This window comes from Mesoplodon densirostris, chromosome 6, assembly GCF_025265405.1.
Source record: "Mesoplodon densirostris isolate mMesDen1 chromosome 6, mMesDen1 primary haplotype, whole genome shotgun sequence".
Classification (NCBI taxonomy): Eukaryota; Metazoa; Chordata; class Mammalia; order Artiodactyla; family Ziphiidae; genus Mesoplodon; species Mesoplodon densirostris.
The window spans coordinates 27,886,066-27,899,419 of record NC_082666.1 but is presented as its reverse complement, the minus strand read 5'-3'; the positions used below and the strand labels follow the sequence as shown (position 1 = coordinate 27,899,419).

The following is a 13,354-nucleotide window of genomic DNA, read 5'->3' as shown; positions in this document are numbered from 1 at the left end:
TTTTGCAGTGAAAAAATGGTTTTGGGTGTTTGGGTTTGGAAGATGCCTTTTGGGTAACCTCGTTAAAGAAACACACCTATGCCCAGGTTGTTTGTGCGATCCTGACCCGGTCGTGGGTTGGAGACCCACCTGGTGGGATGTGGGCAGACAGTATAAGAGGTTACAGCCGCTGAGTTACCTGGGTTAAAGGCCCTGGATTTTGTTTTTTGATCTTGTCAGGTGGGGCAAAATCCCTTAAGGCAAGTCCCCACTGGAGGTGTGATTGCTGAAATGGGGCAGCCAATGGGATTGACCTGGGCCCATTCTCGTTTTTCAACTTCAGATTTAATTGGAATTAAACAGTATGTCAACTTATAGAGATGACCCAAAGAGGATGGAAAACTTTCTTTCATCGATTTCTTGCAACCCACAACCTGACCTGGGCCGGTGTTCAAAATTTATTAACCACCCTCCTCATTTCAGAAGCATGTAGAATGGTGCTGGATAGATCTGGGGAGGAGGCAGGTGAGCTTCATTCAGAAACCCCTGGCGGCCCGATACAGGCTGCTTGCCAGCACAGCCGAACCAACAGTGCATCCTAACTGGGATGTGATGCTGGGGATAGGCCCAAACTTGGACATTATCGAGACTGCATTCTTGCAGGATTGTGAAGAGGGGGCCGAACAGCCTTAATGAAGCACAGAAGGGAATGCAGAAACGGAATGAGGAGCCTTCAGAATTTCTAGAGAGGATCTTTAAAGCCTATGGGCGTATACAGACACAGTCCCTGAGGCCCAGAGAATTTAAAGATGGTTAATATGACTTATTGGTCAGAGGGCCTCTAATACACAAAGGAAAATGCAAAAGGTGGAAGGGGCTTTAGGAAGGGGCTTTAGGAATGCCTATGTCTTAGCTTGCTGAAATTGCCTTTAAAATTTTTAATGGCAGGGACCATGTTTAGGGAAAAGGAACAGTGGAGAATGAAACAACAGGCCACTCTGCTGGCGGCTGCCTTAACACAGAGACGAGCTGGACCCCCACAAAGAACTCAGCAAAAGGTAGGGGGCCCCAGGCCCTAAACTTCTGGAACAGGTTACCTGCTAGTGGGTGTCACTCTGGCTTTCTTTCAGTTCTTCACATGTGTAAAACTCGTTTTTGCCCCAGGACCTTTGTACATGCTGTTCTCTTGGCTACTTTCTGTCTATTCATCTCCAACTCATTGTAATGTGTATGTCACTTTAAAGAAGACATAACACTTGCCCTATCTAAATCAGGTCTCCCTTCAAAGCGCTAAATGTTTTGTGGTCCTCCTTTTCTTCCACTTGACCCAAAATTCCATAAGGGTGAGAAGTAGGTCAATTTTGTTGCATATTCCCAGTTCTTGGCATGACTCTTGACACATAATAGGTGCTCATTAAATACCTGTTGAATGACTGTATCACTCAATCCTGGGATATTTGGACCAAGAACTAGGATGCAAGCAAGAGATTTGATGTTCATTCCAAAATTCCCATGATACTAGAAGGGATGACAGTAAATAACAGACAAGTTCTAGTACACATCTTGACCTCAGCAGGGCAAGAATAGTGTAACAGCCTTAAGGCAACCTCCTTAAAACGAACTAGGGCAAGCTGGTATTTGTGTCTGCCTCCAAGACACTTAAACACCCTCGAAGTTCTGGTAGTTGCATATAATAGGGAATTCAAGGCAATTTTTTGGAAACAAAAATGCTATTCCTGTCTCTTCTGCTCTTTAAATCATACCAATAATGTCTGCTTCTCCTCCTGTATATGGGATTATGCCTGCTTGCATTCTGATTCACTGGAGCTACATACAGTCCTTCTGTCTATTATAGTCTAATTAGAGAGATCTCTAGAGTTTACCAAGAGAGGTACCCACATCTTCGTAACCGCTGGGTGCAGTTTCCTCACCCTTATTTCTGTATCTAAATATACTTATCTTTCATTTACCTTCAGGCCCCATGCAAATTCTCTTTATTTCCAAATGAGTCACAGTCTCCTTCAGACAAATTAAGTGGAACCCTGGAACCTGTCTATTTGACAAACTTGGCTCTGTCAGATCCTATTCTGGGTGCAGAATCAAAGAACTGAAAGAATCAAAGAATCCTCAGGGGCTAATCGTCTCATGAGGTTGCTTATGTCCACACACTATATCAGCCTTTCTTTTGTTTCTTCCTGCTTCCCTCTCACAGTGAGTCAGACTTCTCAGGCTCCTCTGGGCTTTCTTTAAAAAGAGGAAGAAAAGCTCATTGCAGAATTCATCCTGAGGTGATAGTGACCACTCCTCCTACTTACACAGAGGGCTTTGTCCTGGTTAGAAGGCCCATGTGGGGGGTCTCTAGCCTTAAGAAATGAATCTCAAATGGCAGGCTTCCAAGACCAATATGAAGCCAGTGAAATGACTTGGGGCTAAATCAGGGGTAACACTAAGTTTCCCTTGTCATAATGGGAGGAATCAGACTGGCTCTGTGATCCCAGGGATGTGAGCCCAGAGATGGTCCTTAGTTCCAAGTGCCCCAGTGTCGTGTCCTGTGGAGCATCACTCACTGAAGTCATCAATAACATATCAAGGCCAGAAAATTGGAGTCTGTGGCCAGAGATCTCAGAACACTTCTAACTGGTTCTTCCAGGTCGAAACCAGAGAAAAGAGTAGAAGGGTAACCCTCACTTGGTCAACTTATGTTCTTGGAAATGCGATATCTGGTAGTTACCTATTTAGATGGTCTCCCATTGTGATAAGAAATGGGCAATGTAAAATCAATAGAGTCTGCCAGTATTTTTCAGAATGTCTTATGAACAATGAAATTGAGCTCTCATTGCCGTTATTAAAAAATTATATATTTAGAAGATGAATCACTCTGAAGTTGGGCAACATTATACTTAGGTAGTTTATACAAGATTGGAAGCCTCAGAACTTGCAAATTATTCCTTCTCATAACTAGAATGCATCTTTCTCATGATGTACTTTGGTCAGCTACACATCTAATTATAGTCTAATACCTAAGTAGGTAGATGACATTGAAAAACCTCTGAAAAGATGTGGACTTGGTTCGCAGACATTTTGGTGTAGTGGAAAGAATGGAATTTGGAGTTGGGCAGACCTGGATTCTAATATCAGTGCTGACGTGTATAGCACTGCCTTGGGGTCATCACAGCTTCTCTGGGTTCCTTGTTTTGAACAACCAGATTATGGTTGTGACGTAGCATCAGGGATGAGTAGGGCTTTCAACACTTTCCTTTCTTGCCCACTTCCCCAACTTTTAGTCAGACTTCACTCAAAAGATGTGTGTGAGTGTATATACATGTAAGTGCAAATAAGTTTAGGCCAGAATGAGATGGGGGATGAGTTTTAGCAGAGGTAACTTTTCCTAAAAATGATTCTGACTTTTTACTGACACCTTAGAAGTATCTATGGGCAAGCTGAAGACAAAGGTAGCTTGCTAGGCATCCAGAATGTGCCTCTGAGTGTCTTAATTTCCAGAATTATTTTGTCTAAACACACACTCCTTCATGAAAGGACATATCAGTCATGCCTCTGTTAGGATTGATCCCATAGGCATGGAACTGAGGAGGATAAACACTTACTGAGGTCACGTCATTGTGACTCTTCAAATACCTTTGCCCAGTGGATGAAGCTTCAAACAAAGGACACGAGCCAAGATACATTTTGTGATAACTTTTTTCTTTAGAAAAAAAATATGTACAAAAAAAGCTAAGAAGAACCAACATGGAAGTGTCGAGAAAACGTTCTGATAGATACAGACAAGGGAGCTCCTGCTCTCAAGGAAGTTACACATTAGGTATTACCATGCTAGAAAAATGTGATGCAGTTAAAATTCTAGAACAATTAAAAGCCACAAAGTCAAGCTGTTGCTCTGGGGCTCTAGATTGTAGATGCTCTGATACCCTTTCTGCAAAATAATACTGTGCAAACTGTAAAATATTCATTTTCATATAAAGTCCATACAATATGATCTACAAAACTGAGTTGACAGGGGACGCTGGTACTGGCAGTTTTTTGGAAAGAAGGCTGCAGTGTCACCTGCCAGCCCAAAGACATAATTGCAGAAAGATCTTGAATTTCTTAACCAGGAGAGGCCATTACCTAAGAATCATACCCAACATTCCTCAAATCCAGAATTTCCTGCCATTGTTTATGTAACTTAGGTGATTTTATTAATATGTTACTTTAACTTAGAATGTAATCACATGTTAAGAAATCAGAAAAAGTTCTTTTTCAAAGTGATACTTCTTTCTACACAATTGATTTTGCGATTTACCATAAACCAACATTGTCTTCCCTGCAACTCAGAAGTTTTTTTATTTTTAAATTCAAAAATTCTGGAGGAGGCAGCAACTGTTATAATAAAAGATTAAACTGAATTATTTCATTTCAGTGTCTATAAAACTGAGAAAAGAAGGTTTGTGTACAAATATCACAAAACAACATCAACCATTGAATAAATGTGATTCTTCAATGCACACCTGAAGAAGAAGAAAATTTTGTTTAAAATTCTGGCATAAATATATTAAAGCTGACTAAAAAAAAAAGAAAATCAGGGCAAGCTACATCACTTCCTCATACAAAAAATGTACAAAACATTAGCCTCTAACTAGATAAACATAATACGTGTCTTCACAGTTTGACATCAAGTAACTGTGTGCCTTGAAGTATCGAATTGGAGGGTGATTTAAAAAAAAAAAAAAACAGCTTGTGACACGTCAGCCGTTTCAGGTAACTTCGGTCATAGAGGCAGAGTGATTCTGCAAACACAAGCAGATAAAACCTTAGTTGACTCATGCACACACTCTCCCCAGAATATCCTCTTGCTTTCCTGTCTCAAGTTCATTCTGTTCCTACTCCCTGACATGGTCTTCCAAGGACCCTCAAATTGTTACCTCTTCTATTAAAACTTCCCTGATTTTCAGCCCAAATAAGACCATGTCTTATATCATGCTTAACTATATTCTATGAAATAGATTTTCAACCCAAATAAGACCATGTCTTATATCATGCTTAACTATATTCTATGAAACATTTGAAGATCTAAAAGTAACTTTAGCTTCATCCCATATCTTTTTTTAACATCGTGGCTTTAATTTTGAACAGTTCTAATCTTTGAAAAATTTCCATATGATATATTCCGAGTCATGAGTTCCAGAGCAATGAGTTTAATATTTTCGGATGCACAAGGGTTTTTGGTTTAAGGTATCTTTGAATTTCTAGAGAATGTGATCTAGATGCTTTTGAAGTTTCTTGATTTGCTTTATAGTCTTGCATGTGGTCTGTTTTCAATGTTTTGTGTGTTTTGAGAAGGATTATATATGTGCCTTAGATAAACTTTATTAATCATCTGTCTTTTACTATATTTCATTTGCTTATTACTGAGAGAAGTGTTAAAATCTATTATTGCAGCTTTGTCCACTTTTCCTTGTAGTTCCATTAATTTTTGTTTATATGGTTTGTTCATAATAACCCTTATCTCTTTTGTTTTATATAACTTATATATAATCCCACCTTTTTTCAGGCCCAAGTCTTTCTCTTTTGTTTGAACTTAAAACTTCCAGTCCATGGGATTGGTAAATACCTTAAGAAATGGTGGCTTTAGATCTAATTTATTATGGGTTTCCAGATTCCTGTTTGTTTTTAGGACACTAGAGATGTATATTCTTGAGAGTTCAACTATGAATTTTAGAAACTGAATATTCCATATTTTTCAAGGTATTTTTATCTCCTATATTTGTGAAAATTGAGGTTTTTATATTTCTTGCCATAATGTGAAAAATTTATGTTTTTACTTTTATAATATGCTTTCTTTTTAAAATTTTTGGTCAATAATTTGGTCATTTATATGTTTATAAGAGTCCATTTAAAAGTGGGTGGTAAAGATAAAGTAGTTTAACAGCCTAAGATAACTAACTGGGTGACTTTGGGCAGATTTCTTTAACTCTCTGAGTCTTTTCTTTTTTCTATTTATAATTTGAAGTCTATAATATCACCGGTTCTAAATCAAGGGGTGGTGACCATTAGAATTCCTCTGGGACTACTTTCTTATATGGCTTTGCACCCCAGAATGGCTGAATCAGAATCTTCTGGAATAAGGTCATAGGTATCTGAGTCTTGAGATAGATTGGATCCTTCTTTTTTGTTAAAGAAAAAAACATCATCTCCCCCCTATATTGCCCCACCCCCATCAGGAGACTTTATACCACACACAGTGAGTTAACACACTGGCTCATCTCTCATTTCTCTGTTAATATAAACTGTGTTCAGCAAAGACACAGTTGCTCAATGCTAAGCTTGATTACGCAGGTGAAAGTTGGTGTGAGGCCACAGGACGAGGATAGCTCGGAGCTTTGGAAACTTGACCATTTTTATTTCATTTGGATTCTGTAATTTTTTACTTTCTGGTTTCTCTTTAGTATTGGGGAAAGATGTTAGAAAATGTACCGTCTCAACCACAGAAGGCAAATACTCAAATTTGAGTTGATCTTTTGGAGAGGAGGAAAGAACACTGAAGCTCTGGGGCTCCCTGTGGCAAAGGGGAAAGGATGTCTCTGGAAGAAGGCAAGGGAGGGTGAGGGCATTCCCTCCCCAGCTAGACAGTCTTCTCCTTGAGGCACTCTGAACAGCTGGATGGATTTCACGTGTGAGAATGTGTGCTTTAAAGGCAGGTTCATATCTTGTCTCAGATCCCACAAGTCCTCCTCCCGGGAAGATGGTTCTATCCCAGAAATTACAAAGGAGCAGCTTCTAGTAGAAGCCATGGCTGCTGCTGTTGCACAGGAAGCTCTCGCCCACAGGGGAAAACACAGGGCATATTTATTTTGGAAGAGCTGTAGCTCAGTGTAAACTCTGCCAGCCCTGTGCAGCTCGGCTCACACACACTGTTCCCTAGAGCATGTTTCCATATTCAATGCTGAGAGTTGTGGATTTCAAAATGGAATTTTCCTCAAACGTCAGGCCGTGTGGTGTACAAGAGCAAGCAGGGCCTTTAGAATTAGATGGGCTGGGGTCTTAATCTTGACTGGGTGACCTTCGGCATGTTACTTAAACTCTTTGTGCCTTACTTCATCTATAAAGTCGAATAATAATGCAAATTGCAGGATTATTGTAAGGACTGAATGTGAGGGCTTGCAATAATTGCTCATTTTCTCTTCTTGGCCCACAAATAAAGGGTATGTCCTCCTAACTACCCATGTGGAAAGCAGATGCTTGGTTACTTGGATATTGCACAACTAGTATGGAAGGCATCACTTAAGAGGCAATACTTTCCATCCGGCTTCCTGTAGCTTTATTTTGACTAGCCTGCAGAAGTCCTGTTCATCATTACTCATAAACTTCTACTTACCATGGAGTTTCACATATTGACTAGAGCCCAATTGTAGGTTCTCAGTTTTGACTAGAGGGTCTAGTTCAGGTTTTGGTTCTGGCTTGCATCTGTCCATCTATCACATATTTATTTCACCCCTAGTGAATGCCAGGAAATATAGAGAGTAAGAAAGACATGGTTCATATACTTAATCTCTCAGTCCTTGTGGGAGGCAGATATGAGGGGATTACTGACATTAATTGTGAGGGTCAATCACACCTGGGGCCCTGGGGTCCCTTTGACCCAAGCCTGGTGTTCACGAAAGGCCTCAAATTGTGCCCAGATGAGAGGATATACATGGAAATAAAGATACATGGACAGATTTGAAAAGTTCAACTACTGCCTGTAGTGAATAATAAACTAAAACATATTTTAAAAGAATTTTAAAAATCTATATTGCGAATAGCAGGTTTTGAAATCAGTTTGGCACTCCATTTTTCAATGTAAGTAGAATCCCCCAAAACATGGCCTGGATGTCTCTTGGCCTGGTCAACTACTACTGGTCCTGAGGGAGAAGAGAGAAGTCTGGAGAAGGCTTCAGACAGAAGGTGATGCTTGAGCAGTGCTGGGTGAAAGGATGGGGCAGAAACAGGGTGCTCTTTGACCAGGACATTCAGGGCAAAGTCGACAGCATTTACGAGGACAGACTGATATGTTTGTGGAACTTGGCAAACATCTCAGCTTGCTTTTTAAATTCACCTTTGTCATTAGTTGCTTCATCTCAAAAAATAGAGGGAACCACTCTGACCTCACCAGGTACAAGAACATAATTAGGGAAGAAAAACTGGGGAGAGTCTATTTCACCATTTCATTACAAGGTTTTATTATTTAGCTAATTCGTCATTCAACCTGCATTAACTGGCTATATATAAACAAACCAGTAGTAAAAATTTCACTATGTTATTTCTAATTGGACCAAGTCAAAATTTTCACCTTAATACAGGTGAAGGGAAAACGAACAAAATACTTGGCACTGGGTTTAATGGAGAGCCCTAAATATTTTTCCCAAGGTGGAAATAGCTTTTTTTTTTTCTGGTTCATTAATAAAATTAGACTTCATTAAATGTGAAAAGAAGTAGGATAGTTTCTCAGATGTCTGATAGTTACTCTTTAAATAGTGAAATATTTTATACTATATTGATAGGAAGTACATGATAATTCCAGTGGGAGGAGATTTGCTTCTCTTGCACTGTGTAAAAATGATTTAGTAAGGAAATGCCAAATACAACAAGATTTCAAGATAGACTATTACAGAAAATAAACATTTTAGCAGGATTCAGCTACATGAAAAATGTGTCATGATATAAAAAACCTGTTTTATTATTAGTTATCCCCATTCTGTCTGCTTAAAGAGCCGCTCACCCCAGTTTTCCCACTTGCTGGCTATGTGGCTTGGGGAAGTAATTTACTGTTGCTATTTTCATATTCCTCTCTATCTGTGAAATGGGAATTATACTACTGATTCAGTAAGTTTTTGTTCAAATAAAAATATATTTGTAAAGCACCTAGCAACTGTCTCAGGCAAAAGTCAGTGCTTTATACCATGTTTCAGGGCTCATTTCAGGTGGCAAGGCTTCTCCGTGGCTTTCCCTGCCTTAGAATAAAGTTCTTCTTCATCTGTGTTCACAAAGCGCTTCGTGTATCTGATTCAGCATGCCATATTATGGTTACTGACTTATATATACCTTTCCTGATCATCTGTGAGTTCCTTGAGCACAGGACCATGTGGCTAGTTATTCATCTCTGGCATGAAGCAAGGTTCTGGTGTAAATAAGTGATCAGTTAGTACTGTTGCACTGAATTTTTGAGGGTCATCAAAACAGATCCAAAAGGATGCTTAGTTACCTTTTTTAATGTGCTGCCAATTTACATCTATCACTGGATGTACAAAGCCTGTCTTTCCAAATGTTGTCCTAGTTACTAAATCAAATGGGCCTCCCCCAAGAGTTGGTGTAAATTTCACAACTGTGTTATTACATTGGAGGTCAAGGTATCCTGAAGCAGTTGGGGTTTAAGTTAGACATGACTAAGAACTTCCTGAGGAAGGGCCAAGCCCTGGAAGGAATTGAGGGAAGCTGTGAAGTTCTTGAGGGCCTTTATGTCAGATTATTATTGTTGCTGGGTGGATTCAGTTATGTCCTGTTTTCAGTAGAGGAATGGATTAGTTGACCTCCAAGATAACAGGCCTGGAGCCTCCAGGTTTGGTTTGCTAAAACCACTTTACTGTACCTGTGCACTTAAGGTTTCCAGAGGGCTTTCTATCCTTGGGAAAGCCATTAGGGGTACTCCACGGGGGTCCTCGGGTTTGGGTTTGGAAGGAGATCCTTGTGTTCCTTTAAAGTTATGGACCACACACATTCCCTGCAGGATGAGGGGAAAAAAGATTGGGGTCAGACTGCAGCCGTCAATGCCTGGCCATCTCTGTGGATGGCAGGCCTTCCCCCTTAGAATGTCGTTGCATAGTGACTTGTGAGCCAGTGGGTAGGGACCATGGAAAGACCTGGGGCATGGTTCAGGCTCTCTGCTGCTGAGCATGTTCTAGGTGCTGAGGAAGCATCTGTTTGATCACCAGATGGCCAGGGATGCTCAGTCTACCCCCATTGAGCTTGTTTCCTCACCTGTAAAAATGGGAATAATACCTACCTCATAGATTTACAACAATTAAAAGACATGATGAATGTAAAGCACCTCATAATAACAGCTAACATTTACTGAGGGCCACTTATGTGTCTGGTACTGTCCTGAGGGTTTACCTTATTTCATCTAATCCACTCAGCAATCTTATAAGGGAGGTACTATTATCCTCTCCAACTTAGATAAGGAGGCACAGAGAATTTAGATAACTTGCCCAAGGTTACACAGATTTAAACTCCATAGCCTCTAAATCACACCACCGCTGTAGGATTTTGCCACTTAACAAGTGCCAGACATACAGCAAAAATGCAATGTTAGCTAGTCTTTAACTCTTACCTAAGATGATTACCCTTAAGTTCCTTAGCAAATAGTCACATAATTTATTAGTGGCACTTTTATTGCTTCCATTAAAACTCCCTCTCTAAATTACTACCCACTTGTCTTTATTTCCTACTGAGCCCCCTTCATAACTGAGTCTGTTCTAACCATCTTGTCTCTTTCCATACTCTCTTCCATTGTTCTGCATCGTTTTTTCTATATCCAGTGCCTCTGAATCTTTCCTGTAGCTCCTCAAACCCCACAGAACGTTCGCATGAATATTCTCTACCTGGCTCTCCTCTACCTTACTCTCCAGCTCTGCTTAAACTTCCCCCACTCAGGAAATGGGAGAAGTGGAGGGTGTAGGAGCTCTGGGGTTGGAGAGAGCAGGTCAGATTCCTGGCTTACTGGCTGGGTGGCCATTGGGCAAGTCACTTACCTGTGAGCCTCACTTTCCTCTTTTATAAAATGACGATAAGAATACTGTTAGGGCAAGATAAACAAAACAAACACAGAACTGATTGGTGGTTACCAGAGGGGAAGGGGGGCGGGGGGAGGGCAAAATAGGTTAAGGGGGTCAATTATATGGTGGCAGATGAAAAGTAGACTTTTGGGGGCGAGCATCTGTATACAGATGTCAAATTATAGTGTACACATGAAACATACGTTATAAACCAAAGTTACCTCAGTAAAAAACACTGTTTGGGTTGTCCTGGGAGCACATGATTTGGTGTATATAAAGTGTAGGGCATGTAGGAATTGTTCAACTAACTTCCTTCCCCTTTCCCCCACTTTCCTCTTCATAAGAAACACAAAACCATAATGAACATAGGCCACAAATATGCTCCTGTTCAGACTCTTCTTTTTCGGCCTCCTCCAAGTCTCTGCTTTGGAATGCTTCCGTTCTCTTCTACAAGGTCTGCTCCTCCCATTTCCCAGCTTGGCGAGTGTATATGTGAGGTGTGTACATGCAGATACAGTGGGGGACAGTGTGGCCTGCCTCCTACCAGACCCGTTCAACAGCAGGTATGGGTCTTACATAAAGATCATTTGTGGAAAACAAATTTTGACATTCATCATCAATTGGGAAGGCAATACAAGACTTAACAGTAACCAAGTGGTAGGAAAGAGGGCTGCAAGTTACTGAGAGAACACAAGTTGAATGTTAAAGCAGAATTTGTGCATGGGGCAAACACAAAGTTTTTGGATTTCATCCCCTAAAGACCCCATGAAATTTCTTGGAACAGTCAGTACCGCTTTTTCTCTTTAGCTGGGGTTGAGCTGGATCCAGGACTTATGGACAGCAAAAGTGTTTCTTTGGAGTCCAAGCCTTCATTTATGTACTATTGATCTCTGTTTGTAAAATCCTCTCTTCTCTTGAAGTCACCTGTATTCTCTCCCCCTTTTAAAAAGCACCCTTAGGGAAATATCTTCTGAGAGCTCGACATCTCAGGATCATCTCAGCACCACTTTTCCTGCTGCTTCATCCAGAGAATTTGCATTTAAGTCCCTCATCTTTCACTTTAGAAAGAAAGACTGGATCCATTAAAAATAATTTTGAATTCAAATGGAGCTTGCCAATTAATGTTCCGAGTAAATGCAAGCATTTTCTGTGTGTATCTGAGCAGGTAAAAATATTGGGAAACTCTGAGTTAGAGGTTGGGAGAGGCATATGTGCATTTTGTATGTTGGGGAGGACATACATACAGAATCCCCGTATGGAAGGGATAGGACAAGGAGAAGTTAGGTCATAGGCCTGTGAAATCTATCTGCGTGTGATGTTAGTCTTAACGGGTGCCTTGGACCAGAAAGGGCAGAAGGGGAGGAAGCACATCCAGGCTGTGATGGCTTCTGTCTCCTAGGGGAGGCCTGCTGAATGTTATTAGGAGGTTGATTTCATGCACAACATCTGCAGGCCTAGTGATTTACTGTAAATCCTTCTGGGTGTATTTTATTTTATTTTATAAATTTATTTTATTTATTTTTGGCTGCGTTGGGTCTCCGTTGCTGTGCACGGGCTTTCTCTACTTGCAGCGAGTGGGGGGCTACTCTTCGTTGCGGTGCGGGGCTTCTCATCGTGGTGGCTTCTCTTGTTGTGGAGCATGGGCTCTAGACATGTGGGCTCAGTAGCTGTGGCATGCGGGCTCAGTAGTTATGGCATGTGGGCTCAGTAGTTGTGGCATGCGGGCTCAGTAGTTGTGGCGCACGGGCTTAGTTGCCCCACAGCATGTGGGATCTTCCCGGACCAGGGCTTGAACCCATGCCCCTTACATAGGCAGGCGGATTCTTAAACACTGCACCACCAGGGAAGTCCCTTCTGGGTATATTTTAAATCCTTGAAGATAATTTTTAAAACTGAACCTCCATGGTATGCCCATGCAGTGGAATACTACACAGCAAGAAAAAGGAATTACTGATAACATGCTTACGACATGGATAAATCTCAAAATAATTATGCTGGGTGAAGGATGCCAGGAAAAAAAATACATACTGTATGATTCCATTAACATTAAATCTTAGGGTAATCTAATACAGAAGATCAGTGGTTGCTTAGGAATGAAGGGAAAGGAAGGGTGGGAGAGAAGGATGTATCTGTAGGTCAAAATTGGTCAAATTATACACTTCCTGTGCCATTTATTGTATGCCTGTCATACCTCAAATCTGTAAAAATTTAAAAAAACAATAAAAGTTAACCAGAACCCTTCTCCAGGAAGTATTATGTGGTTGAGAGGCCACTTATAGTGGAAATAAGATGCCCAAGAGGCATGTTCAGATAACAGAGGCCCCCTAAAACGTCTGGGTGTGGTTAGCTGAGGGTTTTCATATTTCTGAGTGGGATATGCAAGTCTGGGCCAGAGTGGAGTTTCTTGAAATGCTGGAGAAGGAGCTGCCTGCTTGCGTCAATACTTCGTTCTCTGTTCTTCCCCCAAGCACCACTTAGCTTATGCTCCCAGTACGTTCTGAACAAGTATTTAGAAAATCATGGTTTGAATGTATGCTAAATTGTGTCTGCCCAGCCCCAAGGCCAGG

General features: G+C 40.9%; 1 protein-coding gene across 1 annotated transcript in view; it reads right to left on the bottom strand.

Moving 5' to 3' along the window:
* Positions 1-4,730: 4,730 nt before the first annotated feature.
* Positions 4,731-13,354, bottom strand: part of PLPPR1 (phospholipid phosphatase related 1) — a 122,610-nt gene continuing 113,986 nt past the window's right edge. The window contains exons 6-7 of the mRNA XM_060101650.1: positions 9,602-9,733; positions 4,731-4,763 (exon numbers count right to left, since the gene is read on the bottom strand). Coding sequence (XP_059957633.1) covers positions 4,731-4,763; positions 9,602-9,733 — 165 coding nt within the window. The remainder of the gene's footprint in view (positions 4,764-9,601; positions 9,734-13,354) is intronic.